A 26934-nucleotide genomic window follows, 5' to 3' on the forward strand; every position below is an offset into this window, starting at 1 on the left:
TTTGTGAACTCCAGAAATTCAAGTTAAAAAAAAATCAATCCATTTAAAATGGATTGATTTTTTGATTGGATTGATTTCCTGTTTCATGAACAGGAAATTTTCATTCAAATTATTTTTAGATAATGAAAAACATTCTACATTTTTAATCAGCATAACTAAAGGAAAATATAGCAAAATGACCCTAAACAAAAGTATTAAAAAATTAATTTACTGAAAGAAAATAACTATTTTTTATAACTAAATACAAATAAGGAACTGTACAAAACTGTTATTGAAATAAATTCAAAAACAAAATTATGCTGAATTACTGAAAATTGATGAATTAATATATATTTCATACATTTATTTCAATAAATGAAATGGTTGTGGAATGTTTGTAACGCCCTCTTCAGTGTAACTTTGCCTTATTCTTTAAAACTCCTGTAAACATGCTACAGAATTACAAAGATTTAGTGGTAGACAAAGATTTAGTGGATCCATATTTTAATATGGATTTTACAACAGAAACTGGTATACAAAACAAAACTGGCACTTTCTGTTTACTATTCCATTTGTATGATATTTTAAGAATAGTTTTTCAGCCGACTAGAATCTCTATTCAATCAGCCATACTATGGGATAACTATTTCATTTAACTTCAAATGTTTTTATGGGTTATGTTAGCCTTTTACTAACTGGTATCATTCTCTGTCCAGAATGAAATCAGTTTTCTTTTAGAAGTTTACAGATACATCAGCAATTTAAAAACATTATTTAATGCAAATTAAAAAAATGTGACAATCTTCTAAGGAAAACTTGCTGGATTCAGTATATGAATAGTCCTCCTCTATTGAAAGTTGTTACTAGTTGTATATAGAGTTACACTCAGAGCTTTTATAACTGATTTCCCATTAAAAATTTAAAAAAATTAGTATTAAGCAGGAAACTGAAAAAAAGTGGGATTCTCCTGAACTAAATAGATTGTGTGATGGTAATTATGATTTTTTTGTTTTAGCTTATTATCTCTTAAAATTAAGCTTCTGATGTAACAGCAGAGAAAAATTCATATAATCAATTTAGTTTTTTTACAAAAATAAGTACGTAAAAGCCATATGGGGCATAATTAATGGAGAAAGTATAGTAAATGGCATCTAAAAGAACTACCTGATTCAACTAATTGGCCACACAGGAACAATTCCTCCTGATGAAGAAATTGCAGATATTTTCAACCAAATCGTTATTGATACAGGGACATGCAAAACCAATGGTTCAACCTCAGATTTTCACAACTTCTTGGTATATATCAGCTCATGAATTCCTTCAGTGTTCCAATTTTCTGACATTGTTCTAACAGTTTCCAGTGTTCCAGCATATGATGTGTTAGATGTTAAAATAAAATTCCATATGAATGGAACAATACATCTGGTTCAATATTTAAGCAATTTTGACTAAGAATATTTTTACTTTCTTATGTAACAAATCCTTAATCAAAGGCATTTATCTATTATCTGCATAAGGTGCTATTTCATAGTGTATAGACCCTATAGAGTTATGATACATTGAACTCATCCAACAACATTCACATTTTTTGATACAGAAAATTATGATAAATATAAAATTTAAAAAGCCAACATTGTACTCTTGAAGATACTTCCTCATTAATAATAATTTTTTAATGCTTTTTTAAGTTTACACATTGAAAATTCTTGTATTTAAAAGCAAAATTCTGAAGGATACATTCCACCTGTATCCTTCATTCTTTCATTCTTGTAATATCAAGGCAAACTTTAATTCAGACTATAAGCCAATAAGCTTGTTTGAGCCAACCCCTTACTACTTACTTAATAATATATAACAATTTTTAATCACTTTCCAGTTACTACTCAAATGTATTAGTAGTGTAAATAGATTTTTTAAATTGTTAATAATTGTATAAATATGTATAAAATTTGTTCTGCATTTGTTTTATATATAATTTATTAAGTTCTAATTTAAATTATTTCATCTAATCACTTTCGGAATAGTTTTTTGTTTACATTTTTATTAATTGTATTATTTATATTTTATTAATTTACTGTTTATATTTGTAATTTTGAATATTGAATGTTAGATTTTTATGATGTAAAATTGTTTTTGTACGTAACAAAAACAGTTATTTGATGTTTGTAGGACAACATTGTAATCTATGCAAAAAATCTAAATCAGAAAAAAATATGGAAAAGATCCTTACTTTTCAGTACTCAACAAGATCTCCATTTTTCCAAAACTATCTCTTTGAGACAGAGAATGCCTCGATGGTCTTGTTCGTCCAGTTGTTGATGGTAATTTTGCTTCCTAAGTAAAATAAAAAAAATATATTTACACAAAAAATTAATTTTAAGATATTTTATTTTTTTTTATTATTTTTAAAGAGAATTTATTAAGCATTTTCTAGCACATCTAAAATAACAAACTGGTTTGTTAAAGAAGTTAACACTTACTAGCATAACTTCTAGAAAATACTACCAAACTATAGAATTACAGCTAAATAAATATGTGTTATTATAAAGCATTATTATGTGTTTATTATAAAACAAAATTTGTTTTCTCAACTGATTGGAAGTAGTTCCAATCAGTTGGAAATAAGTATAATTCAATCAGTATTATTTGGAAATACTTCTTTTAATAAAAAGGATATTCAGCTCAATGTGAAATCAGTTCCCTCCTCACTTTCTCAAATAATTTTGGCACAGGATATTGTTATTTTTTAGAGAATCATACTGGATTGGGAGGGTTTGTTAATTTGTATCTAAAATAGAAGATAAAAGTTAAAAAAAGTAAATAAAGGAATGCAGCAAGAGAATCATTAAGAAAGGAACTAAAACATTAATTATTCAACAGAAAAAAGACAAAAATACTCATTTCAGGATTTATAATTTAACTGTTATACTAACATGGAGGAAGATTGAAAATATGGTAATACAGCAAATATGAGAGGAAATGCTTGTATAATAACTGAATCATCACAAGGCTTATATTGAAGGGCATAAAATAAAATTTTGATAGCACAAGTCATGCTTACTAAACCAGTTACCATCAATCACATAAGTAAAATACTTCGGCCTGCAATTTCACAACATGTGTGGTTCGGTATAAGTGGCAAATGACCTCAACTTTTACTTGTTATAACATGTCTTCAAAATAATTAGATAATCAGAAATATTCTAAGATGTTTATTTTTTGATTATGTAATTTACTTAAGTTTAAAGCTTGTGTGAAGACATTATTTTTTGAGTGAGAAGCACCAACCCTCGAGCCATAGGATTTGAACTCAGTACATCCTAAGTGAAAAGGCAGAGCATTATAACAAGTTATCTGGCACAACCATTAAACTATGAGTGACATCAAATACCTTAATATAAAAATTAAAGTTGCTGTAAAGAACATTATATTAATACCTTTTATTTAAACATCATGTATGAGATATTACTGCATAATATAAATCAACTTAATCCATCCAAGTACAGAAATAAGAAAACTCTTACCTTATTTTTTATTTATTCTTTTTATTTATAACTTTTACAATAATACTTTCATGGGATCCCACATTATCAGTAGTATATAAAATTTATATACAATAATGTATTAAACACGAAACATTAAAAGAATAAAATTACATATACATATGCAAAGGCATATGAAGTCGTTAAGAAAAACAAAATAAAATAAAATAAAAACATATTTTTATTTTAGCCACCTGCATGTGGCTAGCCAAATATTGATAATAAAAAATACTTAACATTAAAATAAAATAATACTAAATATATTTTAATAGACATGCATTATTAAGCAAAAATTATTATTTATATTATTTTTCTGCTAAGATTATTATAATTTTTATATTAAGTACAATTATCATAATATTATCATATTATATTAAGTATAATTATCGTCATAATTAGATTATGATGAAGCTAATTTAAAGACATTATAATTTAATTTAAGAATTAATCTTAATTTAATTTATTGTGACATCATACTTTAATTATGACAAAGTTAAGAAAGACAGATAATTGTACTCAATAAAAGAAAAAAGCTAAAATAAATCACATATAAACAAACATTTATAATGTAAAATTATTACTTTTTTGGTTCGTTGTGTTATGGTGCAGACATCCTTTTAGACTGCATGAAAAAGACGTGAAAATAATTTTTTTAATCATCAGCATGACATTTTAAAACTGTTATCACATATAAATTTTATAGAAAATATAATTATAAATAGACGTACAATAAATGAAACTATCATAGTTTGTATTGAAATTATATGATCAAAATACAGTTATTTCCTTCTTTTCTAATGAATATTATAAACAGGTTTATAGTGATAACTTTTTATTGTCACCATTAACATTTATACATGAATAAAATAGGGGCATAAAAATAAAATAATTGTATCTTTTTTCTGTTATCAAACAAACAGTAAGAATTATCTCAAAGTGCATTTCTTATAATGAAAAGATCAAGATAATATTAAACGATCTACCTAGTATTTCCTAAAATTGAAAATCCTTCTTAAATGAAACATATGTAAAAATAAACCACTAGACATCATTTTTATTGAGGAACTAGTTAGTGGTAATTGTTGATTTCGTGAAAACAAAAAAGAAAATGTTTATAATAATCACCTCACTTAAAAAATATAGCAACAGAGATTAACCAATGTTGAAAATATTTAGGAATGAGAATCAGATTCAAACATACAAATGGATTAAACATTTAAAACAACAGAGCATCTACTGAAGATGAAAAATGTTCTGGATGCCCTTTAACAGCCTACTCATGCTAATATTGGCCAAATTAAAAAAGAATTTATAAAGATGTTAACAAATAATTTACAATGCTTGCAAATCAGGTTAATCATAAGAGCGTTACAATGAACAAAAAGAACATTAAGAAGCTCAAATGAACATAAGACATCATTTTCCACCTCAATTTTATCTAATCTAGCACAGAAAAACTTTTTTTGTTTCTTAAAATGGAATGAAAACTTAATGAAATCAGATTTCAAGAAACGGGGTTTCACAGACTACGCTGATGAGGCTATCAGCAAAATGAATTCCAACGGCATTTTGACGCATTAAATTCATTCTAGGATCTAACAATCAATTCAGTAACCAATTATTTAAAAGGAGATAAAGTTAATTTTTTTTTTTTAATGTGTGATTTTTAATAAAAAATTTTGAAAGTTTTTAGATAGAACCCTATGGATGTATATTTATGCTTTTAATGAAAAAGCATGCATAAAAAATATAATAAATTTTTTTTACAAACAAACCGGAAAATCATAATATATTTAACATCAATATTTCATTTCATACAAAGCTGCTATTCAAGAAACTATATTAGTTTACTCACAAGAAGAATATTAGAATATCAAATTTACTTGTGGTTTAATAATGATCATGTACTGATTTATTTCTATCCTCTCCTGATCAGAAACACTTAATAAGTTTTTGTTATAATTTTTTTTTTTTCATTCTCAGCTAAAAACTTATTACATATAAGCCTTTTACTAACTCCTTTCATAAAAAAATAATCTACTACTTCAGTAAAACTTTCTCGTGAACTGGATTATTACAACTTAAATACAGAATGATCATGAAAACAATAAGCTGTGTATTTACACATCGTTTTATCAAAATGAAATACAATTTTTACACAATAAAAGATAATGTTTTTTATAGATTTTACTTTTTAAGAAAAAAATTGACAAATGCACTTCTTAGCAGCATAGTAGATATTTAAAAAAATATTTGCACTCGGTCCTTACATATTGAAAAATATATGGAAAGTTTTTTAATGTATACAATTGCTCTTACAATTTATTTACAAGCATTGCATAAACATTGTCTTTATTAACATGCCTAAGGTAAAAAGTCATAAATTGTTACAAAAAAAGTCATTAAAAAAACTCATAAAAAGGTTAAAATTCTACAGCTACAGAATTACGACAGGTGTCTTTGGATGCTGCAGCATCACAATCCATTTTTTTCAATTTAGTCCTTTTACAGGTGTAGAAAAACGTAACTGATTCACACATTTAGGTTATGCTTACACTAATCCTGTAACACCCAATTATATTGTAAAAATAAATTAAAAATTGAAGTTTTGCCTGGGTTCTAGTTTTTAAATAGTTCTAATAATTTTTTTTAACTCTGATGATATAAAATTTCTATTTTATTGTATATTTATTTAAAAACTGTTTTTATCTATCTTTGTTAATAAATTTATACATTAGCTTGAAATAACGGTAATCACACATGAAGCCTCTGAAAAGTTATTTTGGATTATAAGTAAAAAAAAAAAAAAAAAAAAACAATCTAAAATTATGGAGCAAAAATGCAGTATTCTTTTTAGTTATGAAATGAATGATTCTCCACTAAATATGAGTAACTTAAGAACATATTTTTGTAGTATTTTATATTTATCATCGTACAAGTTAGTGCTCATAATAAAAGCCATTATTATTATTATTTGACATTAATAATATCTTAATTATTTTGGAATAAAACCTTAGAATATGTATGAATAATTTAATAGATATGGAACTTGAGATAAGAGAGTTTCTAATAAGTGCTAAAAACACCACACAAAGAATACTTATAATCAACTCTGAGAAATGGTATAAAACTATAAATCACAAAACAAAGGAAGATAAGATTCAGTGATGAGAACGGACTTTCTCTCAGTGTGATAGGAAACATAAGAGAATATATCACATCACAAATAAAGAAATAAGATAGAAGCTAGGAGAAGGCTGAACGGTTGTATTAATTTGGGCAAGTCAATAGACCTTAAGATTGAAGTTTGTAAAAAAAAATATGAGAAGCAGAAACAAAAAAATATGTGAATAATAATTATAGATGGAAGATTCCATTGAAGATATTTTTTTACCTGTTACAATAAATTGGAATACGATTTTAAATACATAAATAAATGTAATTCTATTAGAATGAATGGAACAAAGCAGAAAGACCATTTTCAAATAATTTGCAATTACAATTCTTCATTTATAAAGATGATTAACAAAGATTAACATAAATTACAGACTATTAGTTTTTAATCAAGAAATAACTTTCAAGGGCTAAATAACACATTTGAACTATATACAGCGTAATTCTACAGGCAAGCATAATAAGATTATTTATTCAATTTTTAAGCTCTAAAAACTGCTTACAAATTTTTATAAACATAACAATCACACCGATTTTTTCAAGAAATAAAACAAAAAAATATATTTTGAAGAAATTTACTAAAACATTCAAGGATTCCATTAAAAAAATATCACAAAGTCATACAGATTACTAATTTATGTCCATGATAACTTACTAGCGGATTAATATAAGTCATAGTGTCATGTGTTAAATTGGTCCCATTTTGCGCAACACCTACAGCTATTGTTGCTCTACGTCTACAACTCTGAAATTCATAAAACAAGATAAAAACAAATATAATTTTTCAAATTTACTTAAACATATAATATTAAAAGATTTTATTTTTTAAATAAGACATTTATAATAACTGCCTAAGACAACCGTGGCCAGCCTTTTTCAATAAGGTGCCACTTTTTGAGCATTGAATCTTAAGAATACCACATCATGACCAACCTCTTTCCACCCTCTACCTTTCCTTTATCTTTAAGCTTATGATAAGTTCACTTACAACTTATATTATACTTTCTTAACAGATTTACTTTTTTAAATATTACCCTAAAATTCACATCAGGCAGCAATAAAGATGAAAAAAATTAAACTAAAAACTTCTGAACAAAATAACTTTTATTCACGTGGTTATGGATACACAGATAACATATTTCATATTAGATATTTTTTAATTTAATAAGGAACTGTACAAATTTATGATATACTAATGTAATACTGTATTAATAAAAAAAATATATAAACATATACATTGATTAAACAATAATTCAAAATATTTAATTTTACAATGAATTATTGACAGTTAAATATTAACTTTGCTACTGTATCACGAAATACAATTACAAATTGTAAAAAAATAATTCAAACATACATAATTACTACAGATGTAAATTACAGTAAAACTAATAATGAGAATTATTCAGAAATATGAGTAATAACATTCTACAAAAAATTAACTTCTATAAAACTGTTTTTAAGTAGAAGACTATTTCAACAGAAAGGAAACTATCTGTAATGAAGTTTTTTAATTTTCAAGTTTTTTAAATGAAAATCAGTTGACTTTGATCGGAATTTATTTGTTATCATATTCATAACTCTGAATAACTGTTCATAAACATATGTGAAGCCAAACTGGCAACAAAATTTCAAAGCAAACTTGGGAAATCAAATACATATTTGGGAAATCATTAGCTGTGAGAAATTTCCAAAACTCAATTTAATTTTCACTACATGAGATTGAAATTACTTCCTTAAATTTATTTTTAAGAACATTACAGTGCTGAAAATCAATTATTTCTGTTTGAATTTCAGAAGGGTAGTAGCACAAGTCTTGGATAGCAATAGAAAAGGAGTTTGTAAAAAGTTCAACATTTTTATTGTCCTTTTGAAAATCATTAAATCTTGATTCAAATGAGACTTTTAATTTAGAAATTAAGTTTTCATACCTATCATAATTAGGAAGATTGTCAGATTTGATCGCTAATTATCAATCGTTTGAAATGTATCAGTTTTACTTCTATTAAATTATTTAAAAAAAGTTTAACTATAAAAGAAGATATAGAACTAAATAATCAGTAACAAGCAATCTTTATCTTGTAGTTTTACATTTAAATTGTTCAAATGTTTCATAATATTTATAAGAAATGCCAGATTCCAAAGCCACCTTCATCAAGCAGTCATTGTGCACCTTTTTCTTCCAAAAAATGTAAGATGCTCTCACAAAGATTACAAAATCTGTCAAGCACCTTGCCTGTTGAAAGCCAGTGTATTGCAATACAGGATTAATTCACTGTCTTCTTCCACCTCTTAGGAAATGCAACAAGATTCTTGGTGATTAGGCGCACATGATTAAATCATACTTATTCACCGAACTACCGGATCAAGAACATTAGATAAACTCATATTTTTAGCACAAAGTGCCTCCCTGTACAGTATGAAGTGATACTTAAAACTGTCTCTTTTCAAGTAGTGGTAAACAATCTTTACTTTTACCAGTCATTTCTGGGGCTCCGTAGATGCATATGCTATCTAAGTTATCCCATTGTAAGTTATTGTTCTCAATGACTGATTTCATTTCATCAAAGTCTTCACCTCTCGTTGTTATTAATTGCCACAAATCTAAAAGTTCTTCAGTAACATCAAAATTTTCATTGCATTTTTGCATTGTATTTTTCAGATTACACTTTCATTTTCAGAATTTGATTTCTTTTAAATACTTATCTGAATGACAATTCTTTAGCAAATTTTCCAAGACCCAAGAAAATTTCTATAAAAATCTCAAACGGGTTTTAACTCTGATATCTAAATACAAATAATTTATACTATTACATCATGACAGTGATAATTGTACTGTTTTAAATAAATATCAGCAATTTTTATGCACTTATAATAATTTTAAGTAAATACAATTAAATATATGGCATCACAAAACTACTTACAGGTTTAACAGTAACTTGTGCATTATTTGCTGGTTTGTTCTCTGATAAAGCTCTCCTGAAAACAAAAACAAACATTTTATGTTAGATTTTGAAGTGATGAAATCATTCTGTAATACTTCTCAATCCGATCTGTTGCAATATTCTTTATGTTATATTGCAGATATGTAACTCACCGGATTTTTTTAGATTATATACATTATATTAAATATAAAATTATATTAAATATAGCATACTGTAGTTATTGTGATCAACATTTTTCAAAATTATCAGTTATGAAAGTTAAACCAGCCTAACATATATCTGTTTACACGAATAAAAAATGATAAATAGAATAGGAGACTATAATGATATTACCATTATGTAATTTGTAGACATCATACTATACTGCAACTAAAAGGTTATTTTTAGGTGCTTTAAATATATTTTAATAATACTGTCCTAACTCGCCGGGTTGGTCTAATGATCAACACATCTTCGCAAATCAGCTGGTTTTGAAATTGAGAGTTCCAATGTTCAAGTCCTAGAAAAGGCAGTTACTTTTATACAGATTTGAATACTAGATCGTCGATAACGGTGTTCTTTGATGGTTGGGTTTCAAATTAACCACATATCTCAGAAATGGTTAACCTGAGACTGTACAAGACTATGCTTCACTTACACTCAAACATATCATCCTCATTCATCCTCTGAAGTAATACCTGATGGTGATTCCTGGAGGCTAAACAGGAAAGAAAAAATAATACAGTCCTACCTTGTTTAACGAAAAGTTCCATGAAATTACAACGTTAACGAAAGTTCATTATTTCAGGTAAAAATATTATGGTCATGATAGTGATAAGTTCCTTGATAAGTAGAATACATGTTAAAGATTATATATTTATAAAGCATTATATATATATATATAATCTTTAAGGAACGTAATTTTAATTCAATAGATTTTTATTCATTAAAAATATCAACATTAAAAATATTTATTTTAATCGATAACAGAAATGAATTGTTTTGTAAATGTATTAAAAAGATTTGCATCAACGAATTACATAATAATCACAAGCATGATTGGGAAGAAATGTTTTTTATTGTAAAATGATCAGTTCTTATACAATCATAACTTTTGAAAATATGAATCTAAAGTTGATTATTTACACTCCTTTTCTTTTTTGTTTAATAATTGCTTCTACGGATTTATTGCATTTAATATTATGTTTTACAATAACACTTTTTCCTAAATCTGGATCATTTTCACAAAAAAAATTTAAAATGTTTTCTACATCATTCAAACATTTTTTTCAGATCTATTGTTGTTAAAATTTTTCCAGAAGGAACTTCGTGTACCAGACAAATTTCATCTTTTTTTTGACATTGTTATTCACAAGATATTTTAAATCTTTAACTCTTGAGTGATATTAATAGTTAATTTGTGTTTCTAAGTACAAATAATTGTAATATGTTTAATTAATTATGTTCATATTAAGTTTATATTATCAACTAATAAATAATCTGTTTTTTTTTTTTTATAAAAGTTCATGGATCTATAGTGTTTTATTTTCATTTATCCTGTAGAAATCGTTTCATAAAATAAAATTTTAAAAAATAACCAAAAATGATTGTAAATTATGGACTTTGTTATATCAGGCATTTGTTATCAGAAGTAATGTTAAATGAGGTATGACTGTGATATTATATTTTTATAATTTTGGTGAAATTTTATTATATTAATTTATGTAGTGATATCTTAGTATTTGTGATGCCAAAAAACTCTCAATTTAGTGTTCATGTGTGATAATATAATTAAAAATTATTAATTTCCAAATCTGAGTTGATAGGTTAGGTTGCTAAAGACTAAATAATATTTATTTTTTGAAGAGAATTACGTTTCTATATTTTTTATATTTTAGGAAATAATTTCATATTTTATTCTGACAAAAATATTTTATTTCAAAATTTTTGAATAATATTAATTAAAAGTAACATTATATATATATATATATATATATATATATATAAGATCTATTTCCACCACCACTCCTGTTTGCTCAAGATTCTTTCCATCATTAATATAGAAATAGTTCAATAAATCCATAAATCCAGTATTTTTCATTTTAGGAAGGATTAGGAATCCAACCTTGGTAGAAGTTTCCCATCTGTACATCCAGCATTAATAAAATTTGGCTTCATTTTTTTCAGAAAATTTTCTCAAAATTTTCTCTTATTTGAATATATACAAAGGTTGGACTCCTAATCCTTCCAAAAATCCTGGATTTTTAAACTATTTCTATATTAATGATGGAAAGAATCTTGAGAAAAACAGGAGTGGGGAAATAGGTCTTCAGAATGCCTAAAGAACATAATGAAGATAAATTATAAATAATTGTGTCGTTAGTAAATTAAACTAATACGAAAACACCAAGATTTAAGTTCTGAATCTGTCAAATAAACAATACTTTTAAAATAATAAAGACTCAGTGAACATTCTCTTAGCCTTTTATTTTTCCATAAAATTATTCTACATAACAAAAATATAAAGAATAAAAAAGGAAAAAATAACAAACTATTGCAAAAACTCAGACATCTAGTACTGCATTCACAAATATATCAGGATTAGTTATATTTTTGTGAGGTTAAAAAATCCAAGCAACAGAAAATAGTGCAAATTGTTAAAGCTGCAAAAGGATAACTACGATTAAGCTATAAGAATACATGAATCAGATAATTCAGATCCAAGTTGTAATAAATAATCTAAAATTAGAAGATCAGCACAGAACAAAAATGAATGGAACATTAAAAATCTGTCATAAATTGCTAAAAAGTATATTAAACTCACTTGGTTTCTACGTGTTCAGCCTTCTCCTTATGGTAAGCCTGTTTTAAATTTTCAACATGACGCAGAATGACATCAACTGCTTTAGATAACCTGTTTTCTTGTTGGACAGCACCATACATCTGCAAAAAAGTAGGTAATATTCTGTAAATGTTCAGTTATATTTAATTACAGATTATACAATATTAGAGGTGTAGTACTTGGTGTGTGTACTACACACACCAAGTTTCAAACTGACCAGTTAATTTCTCTGTGTTTGGCGTCCATTTGAATTGAGAAAATCACGTGATTTCCAAAAAATTATGAAAGAGAGTTTAGCATGATGATTAAACATTACTTTATGAAGGGCAATCACCTTATGAGACTAAAGAAAAACTTGTTAAATACTATGGTAAATCTGTACCTTTGATTAGAATAGTTTATAAGTGGTTTCAAAATTTTTGAAGTTTTCATATGAATACAAGGGTTATTTTTTTTCAAGGTCCAATCGGTCACGAAATTAAAACCACAGTGAAAATAAAAAATTTTTTATTTGTAACAAGTACTTACATAATTACGCTATTTCTCTATATAGTCGCCACTCCGATTTAGACATTTGTTATAGAACGTACTTCAATACCCTCGTCATAGAACGGAGCCACCTGTGTTTTCAGCCATGCTTCTACGCTGGTCTGCAGCTCAATATCTGTGCCAAAATGTTGTCCTCCTAGCCAGCGTTTCATGTGAGCAAAGAGATGAAAATCAGATGGAGCCAAGTCCGGGCTGTATGATGGGTGATCAAGCATTTCCCAACAAAAACGCTGCAGGAGCTTCTTTGTTACAGCTGCAGTGTGCAGCCGAGCATTGTCATGGAGAAAGACAATGCCTGATGACAACATTCCTGTCCACTTATTCTGAATTGTGGCTTTTCCACAAAATTGTCTCCTAGCCAGTGTTTCACTTTATGAAACGCTGGCAACATTTTGGCACAGACATCAAGCTGCAGACCAGTATAGAAACATGGCTGAAAACACAGGCGGCTCTATGATGAGCATATTGGAAAGTTGGTACCACGCTACGACAAATATCTAAATCGGAGTGGCGACTATGTAGAGAAATAGTGTAACTATGTAAGTACTTGTTACAAATAAAAAATTTTTTATTCTCACTGTGATTTTAATTTCGTGACCGATAGGACCTTGAAAAAACAATAACCCTAGTACAAGTGACCCCAAACAACCTGGATGCCCTGTTGAGGTTACTACTCCAGAAATGATTGATAAAATTCATGATGTTGGATGATAGAAGAGTGAGGATGTGTAAAATTGCTAGTGCTGTGGGCATCTTGAGTGAACAAGTACATAATATTTGGCATAAACACTAGAACATAAAAAACCTGTCTGCAAGATGGGTGCCACGATTGCTCACAGTTGACCAAATACAAAATCATGTGAAGTATTCCATAAACTGTTTTCATCTGTTACAGCAAAGTCCACAGGATTTTAAGTGTCATTTCATCATTGTAGATGAAACATGGATATATCATTAGATGCCTGAGATCAAGCAACAATCCAAACACAGGGTTGCCAGTAGGGAGTCTGCACCAAAGAATGCGAAGGCTGTTCCTCTGGGCAGGAAGATTATAGCAACTGTCTTTTGGGATTTGCAAGGGATTCCTCATTGATTATTTTTGGAAGGTTCAATGAGTACAGGTAAACACTATGCGTTGTTATTGGACCATTTAAAAATTGAGCTGCAAGATAAGCATCCACGATTGACCAACAAAAAAGTCCTTTTCCATCACGATAATATACCTGCTTAATCCTCTGCAGTTGTGGCCACAAAATTCATAGTCAGGGTTTAAACTAATTCTGCATGCCCCTATTCTCCAGATTTGATTCCTTTGGACTACTATTTGTTCCCCAACATGAAAAAATTGGTGACAAGGAGATTTATTCAAACAGGAGGTGATAGCAGGAACAAAAGCCTGTTTTATAGTGTTGGGACAATCCTATTATTTGGAAGGGATCAAAAAACTGGAGCAGCATTTAATGAAATCTATAAGCTTAAAAGAAAGGTTTTTTTCTATAAGGAAGAAAGTTTTTATTTTAGTGCAGACTTTTCAAGCCACCCTTTTATATAATATGAGTAGTTATGATGAACTTGTTTCTACTTTGAATTATTTAAAAGTGTTATCAATTCCTATTAATTTGATTTGTAAACATATAGAAACCATGCATTGAAATATTATAATTCAACCTACATACAACTCTTTTTTTTTTTGGTATTTTCAGAGCAAAAATACTTTCATGTTATCATCACCTGGACATGATATGTTTGTTCAACAAAAACTCTACAGTTAAAAATTAATTCAAACATAAAAACCTAGACACGCAAAAATACATCTTTAAAGTTAAGAGCCTGTAACGCATGCTAAAAGTGAAATAACACAGATATATCACTTAATATATTTCAAAAAAAAAAATAAAATCCCAATCTGCATTACAGCAAATGGCATGAATATTTGGAATACACTATAGTAATTTATTCATTTGAATATAGACAGCCCTAAGAAATTTTAAGACAGATATATAACAATACCTCACTTCCCCTTTTTCGTAAATATTGCACACCAGTTTGTATAATCAATCAATCGCTTCCTCATCTGCACTGCACAGTAATTCTACAAGTATTCCATCTATTCCAGAAGCTTTTCTGTCATTCAAATCTTTTAATGTTCTCTTAAATTCAGATCTCAGGTATTGTATCTCCCCTTTCATCCTCTTCAACTTCCTCTTCTTCATCTATAACATTATTTTCTAATTCATTTCCTGTGTATAACTCTTCAATATATTCTACCCACCTATCGACTGTGTCTTTCATATTATAAATCGATGTACCATCTTTGTTTAACATATTAGATTTTAATTTTTGTACCCCAAAATTTTCCTTAACTTTCCTATATGCTCCATCTATGTTACCAATGTTCATTTCTCTTTCCACTTCTGAACACTTTTCTTTAATCCACTCTTCTTCCACTAGTTTGCACTTTCTGTTTATAGTATTTCATAATTGTCGATAGTTCCTTTTACTTTCTTCATCACTAACATTCTTATATTTTCTACGTTCATCCATCAGCTGCAACATATCTTCTGAAATCTAAGGTTTTCTACCAGTTCCCTTTGTTCCGCCTAAGTTTGCTTCTGCTGATTTAAGAATTTTTTTTTAACATTCTCCAATTCTTCTTCTACAATTTCTACTTTATCTTTTTCACTCAGACCTCTTGCGATGTCCTCCTCAAAAATCTTCTTTACCTCCTCTTCCTCAAGTTTCTTTAAATTCTACAGATTCATCTGACACCTTTTCATCAGGTTTTTAAATCCCTATCTACATTTCATTATCACTAAATTATGGCTGCTACAATGTCTGCTCCAGGGTAAGTTTTGTAGTTGACGAGTTGATTTTTAAATCTTTGCTTAACCATGATATAATCTATCTGATACCTTGCAGTATCACCTGGCTTTTTTCATGTGTATATTCTTCTATTATGATTTTTAAACTGGGTGTTGGCAATTACTAAATTATAATTCGTGCATAACGATAAGTTGTCCCCTCTTTCATTCCTTTTGCCCAGCCCATATTCACCCACTATATTTCCTTTCTTGCCTTTTCCAGTGCTTGCATTCCAATCTCCAACTATAATTAAATTTTCATCTCCTTTTATGTGTTTAATTGCTTTGTCAATTTCTTCGTATGCACACTCTCCCTCATCATCATCATGGGTGCTTGTAGGCATATAGACATTAACAATTGTTGTCGGTTTAGGTTTTGATTTTATCCTTATTACAATGATTCTATCGCTATGCGTTTTGAAATAATTTACTCTCTTCCTTATCTTCTTGTTCATTACGAAATCTACTCCTGCCTGCCCATTATTTGAAGCTGAGTTAATTATTCTAAAATCACCTGACCAAAAGTCATTTTCCTCTTCCCACCGAACCTCGCTAATTCCTACTACATCTACATTTATTCTCTCCATTTCCCTCTTTAAATTTTGTAACCTACCAACCTTTTTTAAACTTCTAACATTCCATGCTCCGACTCGTAGAATGTTATTTTTTAATTTTCTGGTGACCCCTTCCTTAGTAGTCCCCACCCGGAGATCCGTACAGGGGACTAGTTTACCTCCGGAGTATTTTATCAAGGAAAGTGCCTTCATCATTGCTATATGAAAATGCAGAGAGCTACATTTTCTTGGAAAAAATTGCAGCTGTAGTTTTCCATTGCTTTCAGCTGCGTAGTACTCAGAGGATTGAGTGATATTGATATGGCTGTTTGTTGTCCTGACCTACACCCTTAACAACTACTGAAAGAGCTGCTGCCCTCTTTCAGGAATCATTCCTTAGTCTGGCTATCAACAGATACCTCTCCAATATGGTTGCACCTTCGGTCCAGCTATTCTGTATCACTGAGCACTCAAACCCCCTCTGCATCGGAAAGGTCTCATGATTCAAAGAGGGAGGAACATGAGTAAAATTGCCAAATTTTTAAAATTTACATGAGAGTTAAAAAAAAATACATAATAAGTTAAACGGAATATTATTATACATTTTTAGAATATTGGTAGTGATACATACAGGAATACCACATCTGATTTTAATATAATGGTGAATACTATGCAATACATTAGGCAATAATGTTTTACATCAGTAATATTAAAATAAGATATTATGGTGATACACTATAAAATAAAAATAATTTGTAAATAATAAGAAAAATATTCTCACCTCAGCTACACTTGATACACGTAATGCAGCTTTATGAAGTGCGTCAATGTATGTTTGGAAATCTGACATCCGTTCATCTTTATCACACATTTTCTATTAAAAAAAAATAAATAATAAACTTTAAAATGAGTAATACAGAACTAAACACTTTTTAATGTAAACAAAATAATAAAAGTTTACTAAAATAGAGCACAACAGAGTATATAGGCCCATACATACGGTCATTAACTTTACGTCACCCTCATTATAACTACTGTACAAAAAAATTGCACAACTTTATTCTCAGAAAAAGTAAATGTTTACAAAGCAGTACAAGAGTTATCTAAAACCAAATACGTATGTACTTTTAATAAATGCTATTCCCAGTAAAATGGATACATTATACAGTAGGCCTACTATTGTATTTCTTTATTTAATATATTTAAAAAATTTTAATTTAATACTTACTACTTTATTACAGTACACAATTTATTTTACAAAATTAAAAATTCCTTTCAGAATGGATTATCCATCCAGATAATCCAGAAATCCAGTTGAATGGGGTCCAGTTAAACACGGTTGTATTGTATAAGAAAAAATCAATTATTGTAATTTTTTATATTAATGAAAAGAGATATATAAAATTACCATCACAGTATTTTGAAGCTGTTGGATTTCATTGGCCATATTCTGTTCAGCTTGATCACGCAAACGATTCTGAAGTTCCAATCGTGAAGTTAAAGTTAACCGGTCTGTCTGGAAGGCCAACACAAGAGCCATAAAGTTGTTCTGAAATAGATAAAAGTGTGGATGTGAAAGATATGTCTGTGTTTACTACTATAAAAATTAATATACCGAGTGTTTGTAACCATTTCAAGTATTCAGGGATGGTCCCCCACAATAAAATAGAGAAAAATTTATATCAACATTTGTCTGGAAACATTACTGGCTATCCACCATTTTTTATTTTTAACATGAGAATTTATTTTTTAGGAATGACTAAATTTTTTATACTACTGAAATTTTTTATACTAGCTGAAATTTTATACTACTGAAATTTTTTATACTACTAGGGTACCTAATTTTACTTGTGTGAAAAATAATAAACTTGATCTCTCAATCCAATTCAAAATAGTGGTTATGTAAATTATTTAAAACATCTTTGCAACCACAGGTTAATTTAAATATCATATTCTAAAAAAAAAATGTTAAGCATTTTATTACAAGGAAAATGACACCTTATTTAATCAAATCCATTCATAAATAACAAAGTTAGGTAAAAATTCTTTAAGTAATTCACTAGATTAAAAAATCAGTTTTCATTCCCAACAAAATTAAGTAACTCAACTAGAATAATTTTATTAATGTCATCTTGCAGTAATTTATAATAATTTAATAATATTACATTAAAATAGAATAGCCTATTATTGAAATCATGAAAATATTACAATAATAAATAATATTAATGTTGAAAAATAATTTGTATTACATATTTTCGTTTAATGAACGAATAGACACTAGTGATTGAACAAACCGTTTTCTTTTTTCAATTAAAATTTATTTAACAACAATAAATTTTCATATCAAATAACAAAACATTAATAAAATAAACTACAGTAGCTATTAAAATGGCAGCCCTCATTCAAAATACTTGCATCCGGTGGTTTTTCATTTACTGTCAGACTCTTTCAAAGAAGCCAGGTAACTGACCTTCTCATTCTCATTTTGAATTCTAGTGCACAATTATTCTATGGTATCCACAGACGTGTCATATAAAAGTATCTTTAAATGGCCCCATACGAAAAAGCCTAGAGGATTGAGATCAGGAGATCTTGCAGGCCATGCAACTGGGCCTCCTTGACCAATCCATGTGTTTGGATATGTTTGATTTAGGTGATCTTGAAATTGTAATCTGTACTGAGCCGGAGCCCAGCATGAACCACATTTTGTTGTGTTTGTTTACTGGCAAATTTTCAAGAAAAAGTGGAAAATCAGCCATCAAGAAATGTAAATATCTTTCATCATTGAGCAGTAAAAATCATTAAGGAAAAAAACAACAAATAAGTCGTCACCCAGAATACCAGCCACATGTTTACAAAAACTGATATTAGTGATGGTTCTCTGAAATGGCATAAGGGTTTTCAATTGACCACATGTGCTTGTTGTGGGCTGATTTTGTAAATTTGGCTTCTCTGGTAAAGAAAACATTCAAAAACTTTGGCTTCCTACATTTTCAGATAAGCCACTACACTCCTTGAACTTGGGTTTACATATTGGACATGGTGATCCTGATTTACCATGTCTTTTAGGTTTTAAGCTTCCTATATCTCTGAGTCACCAATGACTGAATTAAGTGAGAAGATAACACTCAATTGGAAAATTGTTTCTGATACAGCCGTCTCACCTCAAGGGTGTTGCAACATGTGAGACTATACAATAAATGCATATCAGCCAATTCTAAGTTAGTATAAATATGACTCACATTTCCTGCCATGGTGAATAAGATAATGGATAAAAAAAATAATTAACTTGTACAGTACAGATCAATATATTCTCTTATTATAATACTTTCATGAATTCAGTAATATTTTATTTTATTGTAATATTATTAAATTATAATAATTTATTACATGTCCACATTAATTTTATTAGGGAGGAAACGAAAACTGTTTTTTAAGCTAGTGATTCGCTTCAAGCATTTTTACCATAACTTCGTTGTTTGTAGAGAATTTGAATAAATAATGTATCATTTTCTTTGTCATAAAACGCTTAACATTTTTTATTATACCCAACATTTAAACAAACCAGCAGTTGCAAAGAAATTAACGATTAAAAGGTTTATATTGCTGCTATTTTGAAATGGATTGAGTGATCACATTTATTATTTTTTAAAAAGTAAACATCTAGGTAACCTAGCAGTATACAACATTTTTCTCAATACAATTAACTATTCCTGAGAAATAAATTTTTCACAAAATGGCAGATAGCCCATAAACTGTTTCTGAAGATATGTTGATATAAGGTTTTCTCTTAATTTTGATGTGAGAGATCATCCCCTGAATTCTTGAAATAGTTTTTATAAACACTGTAATTATAATATGTTATTTGATAATCTGTTACATTTTTGTCTTTTTCAATTCATTCTTTATTGTACATTGCCTCAAACTGTATTTTAAAAGATCAGGTTCAAAAAACCATAATTGTTGGATTATGCATTCAAATAAATACAAAATCTAATGCAAACAGGTCTGCTTATGGATGGAATGATCATCAGTGCTGACTTGAGTATCAGAACTACCACATGGAAGCGAACATACCATAATTTCAATAAAAAATGACTGCTACAGATTAGAAAATTGACAAACCTTTCCTAAAAGAAATGCATAAATCATTTGATGAAATTCATATTTAAATCAAATTGATCTATTCTACAAACTTTTGCAACAGAAAATACCAAAGAACAAAGATTGTAAATTTTTTGTATAAAAACGATACTTGATTTGAAAATATAACAGATAATTTAATAATGAAAGGTAGGATTAATGAAGAAAGATATTCCTTTGAACACATTTTGTATATTAACTATTATTTCTACAAACACAAATATGAAAAAGCAACAGGGTCAAAAATGTATTTAATATAGCTTATTTTTTTTTAAATATTTAAAGACAGAAAAATAAAAAATTATATTGTTCATTTTTACTACCATTTACATTTGATGTTTTATTTAAAATTAAATTTTTATTTCATCGGCTGCTTTTTTTTTATGTTTGTCAAATACTTTCACAGAGATATCTGTTTCATCAAAACATTTTTTTAAAGTGATTAAAACATATTCTAAAGCATTAAAACTATTGATATACATGTTTAACATCTGTCACTTAAATAAAGTGCAATTTATTTGAAATGAGATTTTAATTTAATCATTGATATAATAAACATATATCTTTATAATTTTAATATTTTTAGAATTAATCTTTATAAAAAAAATAACATTCTGGTAAAACAGAAATCCCTGTGAAATTACTTAATGAGAATATCAAATTTAAAATCAGTTCAATTAATTTAAAATAATTATATTTTCCTCCTAGGGTACTAATGGTAAACTATTTATTAACATTTATATTTAACATACTCATATACTACAAAATATCGCATCCTCTCCTAAAAATAATTGTATATTTGTCTGAATAGAGTACTGCTTGTAAATTACTATCTCAGCTTATTTTTTTTATATATTTTTTTTTAATTTTCACAACAATCTAACCAGCATCATTTTTTATTTTATATATCATGGGTAACTTTGGAGAACAATCTTATGTCAAGAATTTCACTGAATATAATGTGTGCAATCCCAGTGATAGATGTGATAAAAATTAAAAGAATTGAATAATAATTAGAATTTTTGAAACATATTTTCTTATTAAAAAATTTGATTAATATGGAAACTTTCAAGTCACAATGCATATCAATCCTATAGTAGGTAAAAAGTTACCTTACATAATATGTAACTAAAGACAAATAAATGCTAATAAGTATTGGCCCACAGCAAAAGTAATGTTATTTGCATATTTGATATATAAACAATCAAGTAATATTTACTATTTTACTAATCTGTCACAAAAGTGGTTATAAAATGCACTTTAATTTATTAAAATCCAACTACATTACCTCAACGTCTTTTTCACTTTGTGGCTCTGAATCACTGAAAAAAAAAAAAATTCTGTAAGTGAATTTAATAAGAATTAGTAATATTATACAGGTAATGCATTAAATGATCCAACATTTGTTTTGGTAATAATTGTTTAGGTTAATAATTATTAATGTGTTTTATGTTGACAGAAGTGACAGCAATTCATACAGTTTAATTGTTTGGATAGTTCAGGTTATGTGGGTTTGTTGAATAGGTGGTTGACTGTTAGGAAATCCCTTTGGGATGCATTATTTTCGAGTTTTCCCCTAGTTTGTGTGTTTGATGTTTAACAACTTGGTTTAGGATTTACTACTTGGTTTAGTGTTTTTTGTTGTAAGTTGTTTGGCTTTTTGGACTGTTATTTAGCTTGGCAATGGCAGCCATATTAGTCTTCTGTGATTGGCTGCTGGTTGTTGTTTACATTTGTAGCTTGTTTACAATAGTTCTTAAGTTTTGTTTAAACAAGTATCAATTGATTGATAGTATATTTTTTATTGTATACTTGTTTTTATTTGACGTTATTACTTCTTCTTCAGTAGTATTATTTTTATTTTGTGCCTTCCTTAATAGTATATTAGCATGAATGATTTGGATGAAGAGATAAAGTCTCCTAGAATTAGAAAGTTCCTTGCAGATAAGGGATAGTTGAGCAACAGGCCCCATGAATGGAGGATACGTCGTGAGGATGCTGTGGCAAATAGGGAAGCAAGATGGCTTGAGAGTGAGTGTAAACGGAAGGAGAGGGAGGCCAGAGAGAAAGCGGCCCAGGAGACCAAGATAACCAAGATAAAGGAGACCTGTGAGACCAAGGAGGAGGAACCTTGGATTGCTCAAAAGAAAGCATCAAAAGAGGCTCAGGAAGCTCACTTGTAACCTGCGGCAACAGCCTTAGGAGGTGGTTGTCATGGGTGGTAGGAGTGGTGAAGTATCAGATGAAGTTGTTGGTGGTTTGTCCAGCCAACAGTAACAGAAAAGAAAGTTCTGATGGTAGGAGCTGCAAAGTTGGCAACTAAGGTGACTGTCAAGAAAGGAAATAATTCTGACTCAGATACTCGGTTGGTTGAGAAAACATTTGGTCCTTCAATGGGCCATGAAAGACAGGTTTTGCTGCTTCTGCAGGCAAAAAAGGCTGAGGCTGCCATCCTAAAAGATTGAAAAAGTGTTTGGCAACAATCGATGTAGTATCTGATGAAGTTTTTAATGAATTAATTGGCATGTTTGATAATATATATATATATATATATATATATAGAGAGAGGTAGAGGAATTTGTAGGAAATATGGGGAATGTCAGTGAGAATCATATACAGTCTCGATTGCGCAAGATGTGATTCTTGCACCTTCTGACGGTTAAAAGGAACGACAGGCTTGGGGGTATATCAAGGGCTTCAAGGCTGGAATGGGCGAGAGAGTGAATGTATCTACTGGTTCTCCGCCGACGCCACTACTAATTGAGACGAAATTGGCTTCAGAAGTGGTTCAGACTCCCCCAGTGTTGTCGCCAAAGGTGTTACTTTTTGATAACCCAACTCGTGTTATTCCTGAGTCATTTAAAGGAGAGATTATTAATAGGCTAGAGGCTAAGAAGTAGGCGCTACGAATCGTTGGTGGAAAATTCCAGGGGTGTAAGAATCGTAGCTAATGACAGTGAAACCGAGAATAGCTTAGGCGAAATAGAGTGGTGAATCAATAAACCATTACATCAATTGTTAACAAGCCTCTGTGGACTCGTATATGATGTGCAGCGAGCGCTTGGCGAAGAAGGCTTCTTGGACGCCATTCATGTCCAAAACACGAAATATACGTCTGATGAATTTAGTAATCTTTTTTAAGTAATACTTCGTGCTGGCAGAAAGGAAAGTGGCGAAGTCCATTATATTATAGAGTGCGATAAAGAATTACGTAGGATTTTCATAGAGAAATTTAATGCTTATGTGTTTTTTGGGGTAATTTAATATCTGGTTTATGTTTTTGCTGTTGAGTTATTTTAGTGTTCTGTTTATGATTTATGGTCTTGTTTTGATGTTTAATATTTTTTTGTTTGTTTTTCATATTTTTTATTTTTTTAATTGGGTCTATATTGTGTGTTTCTGTTTTGATTTTGTTTAAATCTAGGTTATGAATACATAATACATGTGTTTACATATTTATTTATGTTTTTGTTTTGGCAGTAGTTTAGATTGTTGTATAACAATTGGGTTTTTATTTTTGATTTACAAGGTTTTGTTTGTTTTAAATGTTATTTTATATTTCGGGTTGTTTTAGATTTATTTATAGTTTGTGATTTTGTTTTTGGTTAACTTCTTGTTTTGGCGTTTTAGTTTAGGTTATTTACATGTTTATAGTCTGCGCTTTTTACAGTTTGTTTTATTTGGATTAGTTTAATGTTTTACATATTTTTGTGTTTTCCTTGTTCACAGTTTATCTTCTTGTTTTTCTTCTGGTATTGCATGTCTAGCTCACCTTTCACCGTTTTCGAGTAGGTTAGGGTGGAACAACTCAATCGGTATAGTCTTGTTTTAGACCATTGTAAATACGTTCATATAGGTTAGCATTGGTACACCGATGGGAATGTCATTCGTGGCATTCTGATTAAGACAATCGAGACTGGGAGATGTCTGTTGCTGAAGTACTGAAGTGACCTCCGGTAAAGCCACTAAGGCCTAGGTACGGAGGTGGTGAAGTATGGGGACCTAACTGCAATGGAGAGTGTTTTCCCTTCGGGGTCAGTTTATGAATATTAGTTTTTTTCGCACCACCCTTTATTTATGAAATTATTAGATTAAATATGTCTATTATTTATGAAAATTTATTTATAAAACCTGTAGCACTTATAGAGTTATACATAAAATTCAGAGTATTTCATAGTACTGCTCAGAAAAAAGTTAAAATATTTAAATTTTAATGAAAATAAATACCTTTCAATTAGCATAACTATTATTTACATCAGGATAAGAAAGTTTATATAACTAAAATTTACTAAGTACCAAGGTTTGATGTAGAAGCTGCAAAAACCTAAAACAGATTACAAACACAATCCTAGGCGTAATATTCTGAATTCTTTTACAGTGAAAATTTTATGAGTTTCCATAATGACAACACTATAACCACATATTAAACTGTAGATAAAGTTTATTTTCTAAATCAAGTTGCCTTGATGTTATTAGAATTCTTTCTATCTTTAGAAATATGAATAAAAAATGAATGTACTTATATTTGAAATGTGGTATAAGCCATATAACAACAAATAAAAAAATCATTTCATAAACTGCTTCATGTATTTAACAGAACTCATTCTTATTTCTCCTATGCAGTAATCCGTGTTTCATATTATTTAAAATATATAATTGATTTTCTTCTATGAATAATTTACTCATTCTTATGATAACTTAAACATCTTAGGTGCTAATTGATTGCATAACCTGAAAGATTATAGACATCACTTACATCAGTTTCAGTAAACATATTTTTTTAAATATATTAAAATAATTTTTAAGTTTTTTTTAACATCCATAAACATTTTTCAGAATAGTGATAAAGTTTTTTATCAAAAAATATTTGATAGATAAATGTAATTCTGGTAAAATTACAGTTCTACAAAAATAAGTAAAGGACATTTCAGAAACAAATGTTTTTAAAACTGATTTTACAGAATATAAGAAATTTTTTTTTAAATTGTTATCTAAAGATGTTTTATTTTACTACAAAATGTTAAATTCATTATTGAACTTTATTTACAAATACTTCTGGAGTTGTACTCCACAGAAGATTGTTTTCCGGTACATGTAAAATAAGTGTAAATATTGCTATCAACAAAGCCATTTGAACCATGGAAATTCATTGAATATATACTTTCAACAATTGTAAGTGTAATGACGCTGGTTCAACAACGGATTGGAATGCAATTAAATCCGTCTTTAATTCACTAAAATAATAATAGACAAAAATTGAAAAATTAGATCCGAGATTAAAAAACAACCTTTTAAAAAAAACAAGCCCGATTAGAAAGATCCAACAGCAAGGGACTCTGTCCAGGTTCTGCAATAAAGTAGGGAGTAATAGACTCCTGCCAACTTTGCATTCCATTCCAAGTGTAATGAGAAAAATTTGTTAACGACCTTTTTTCAGGATATTTCACTTTATTAATTTTCAAAATAAAAAATTTATTACCTGACACTGGATTGATTTTCTTCTAACCACAGACCCAACTGTCGAAGAACATGATCAGATAAGCTTGGAAAGCTCTGTGAAGATAACAGAGTTTTACCAGCAGTTCTGGCACCATCTCCTACTTCAGACATACTACGCTTCATTGGAGCTGGTTCTTTAATATCCTAAAAATAATATGTATACATTAATATGAAAAAAAAAAATTAACAATATTTCATGTAAATTTTTATACAAAAAATTTTGGTTTTTATGCATCAATTCGATGTTTATTAGGGTGTACCCAAAAATAACCGGAATCCCGTTGTACAGAGCGGAGTTTCATTAGTACGCGGTTTTTCCGCTAGGAGAGCGTCATGCCACTTTTGCCGTGTCAGTCGGCCAAGCAGGTCACTTGGGAAGGGTATGCTAACTTCAATGAATTTGTTTGTGAAAGCTGTTTCGCCTGCTTCTCATTTACTGACGTAGCGAACTTAGATGAACAGCGCGAGGCCGTGAAGCTTTACTCTCAGCTCGGGAAAAAAGCTATATATTATAGCTTTATAAGCTTCTTTCAACATCACAGTAGTTTAAAGATGTTGAAAACAGCTTACAACAATACTGCTAAGGGAAAAACTCAAGTGCATGAGTGGTTTCGCGTTACAAACAAGTTAAGTATCAATTTATAGCCAATTTTTCATACGCTACATTTTCACACCCCACGCACAAGCTTCAAGCTTATGTGATATCATCAAAAAAAATCTTGTCCTGGACGTCCTTCAACTTCCCGAACGGACAAAATGTCGAAAAAATTTACGCAATTGTGGTAGAAGACCTATGACGTACCATTGAAGAAATCGTGAAGTTGTCTGTAGTAGCTTGGAGCTCGGTTCAGCGAATTTTATTGGAAA

The 26934-nt window shown here is 28.9% G+C and overlaps 1 protein-coding gene across 1 annotated transcript in view; it reads right to left on the bottom strand.

The window, feature by feature from the left end:
• LOC142319896 (uncharacterized) overlaps positions 1–26934 on the bottom strand; it is a 143255-nt gene that overhangs the window by 12305 nt on the left and 104016 nt on the right. The window contains exons 10-17 of the mRNA XM_075357569.1: positions 26048–26211; positions 21857–21890; positions 17834–17974; positions 17207–17299; positions 12444–12562; positions 9620–9674; positions 7351–7440; positions 2210–2313 (exon numbers count right to left, since the gene is read on the bottom strand). Of these exons, the coding sequence (XP_075213684.1) occupies positions 2210–2313; positions 7351–7440; positions 9620–9674; positions 12444–12562; positions 17207–17299; positions 17834–17974; positions 21857–21890; positions 26048–26211 (800 nt within the window). The remainder of the gene's footprint in view (positions 1–2209; positions 2314–7350; positions 7441–9619; positions 9675–12443; positions 12563–17206; positions 17300–17833; positions 17975–21856; positions 21891–26047; positions 26212–26934) is intronic.

The sequence above is a fragment of the Lycorma delicatula genome, chromosome 2 (assembly GCF_047948215.1).
Source record: "Lycorma delicatula isolate Av1 chromosome 2, ASM4794821v1, whole genome shotgun sequence".
Taxonomy (NCBI): domain Eukaryota; kingdom Metazoa; phylum Arthropoda; class Insecta; order Hemiptera; family Fulgoridae; genus Lycorma; species Lycorma delicatula.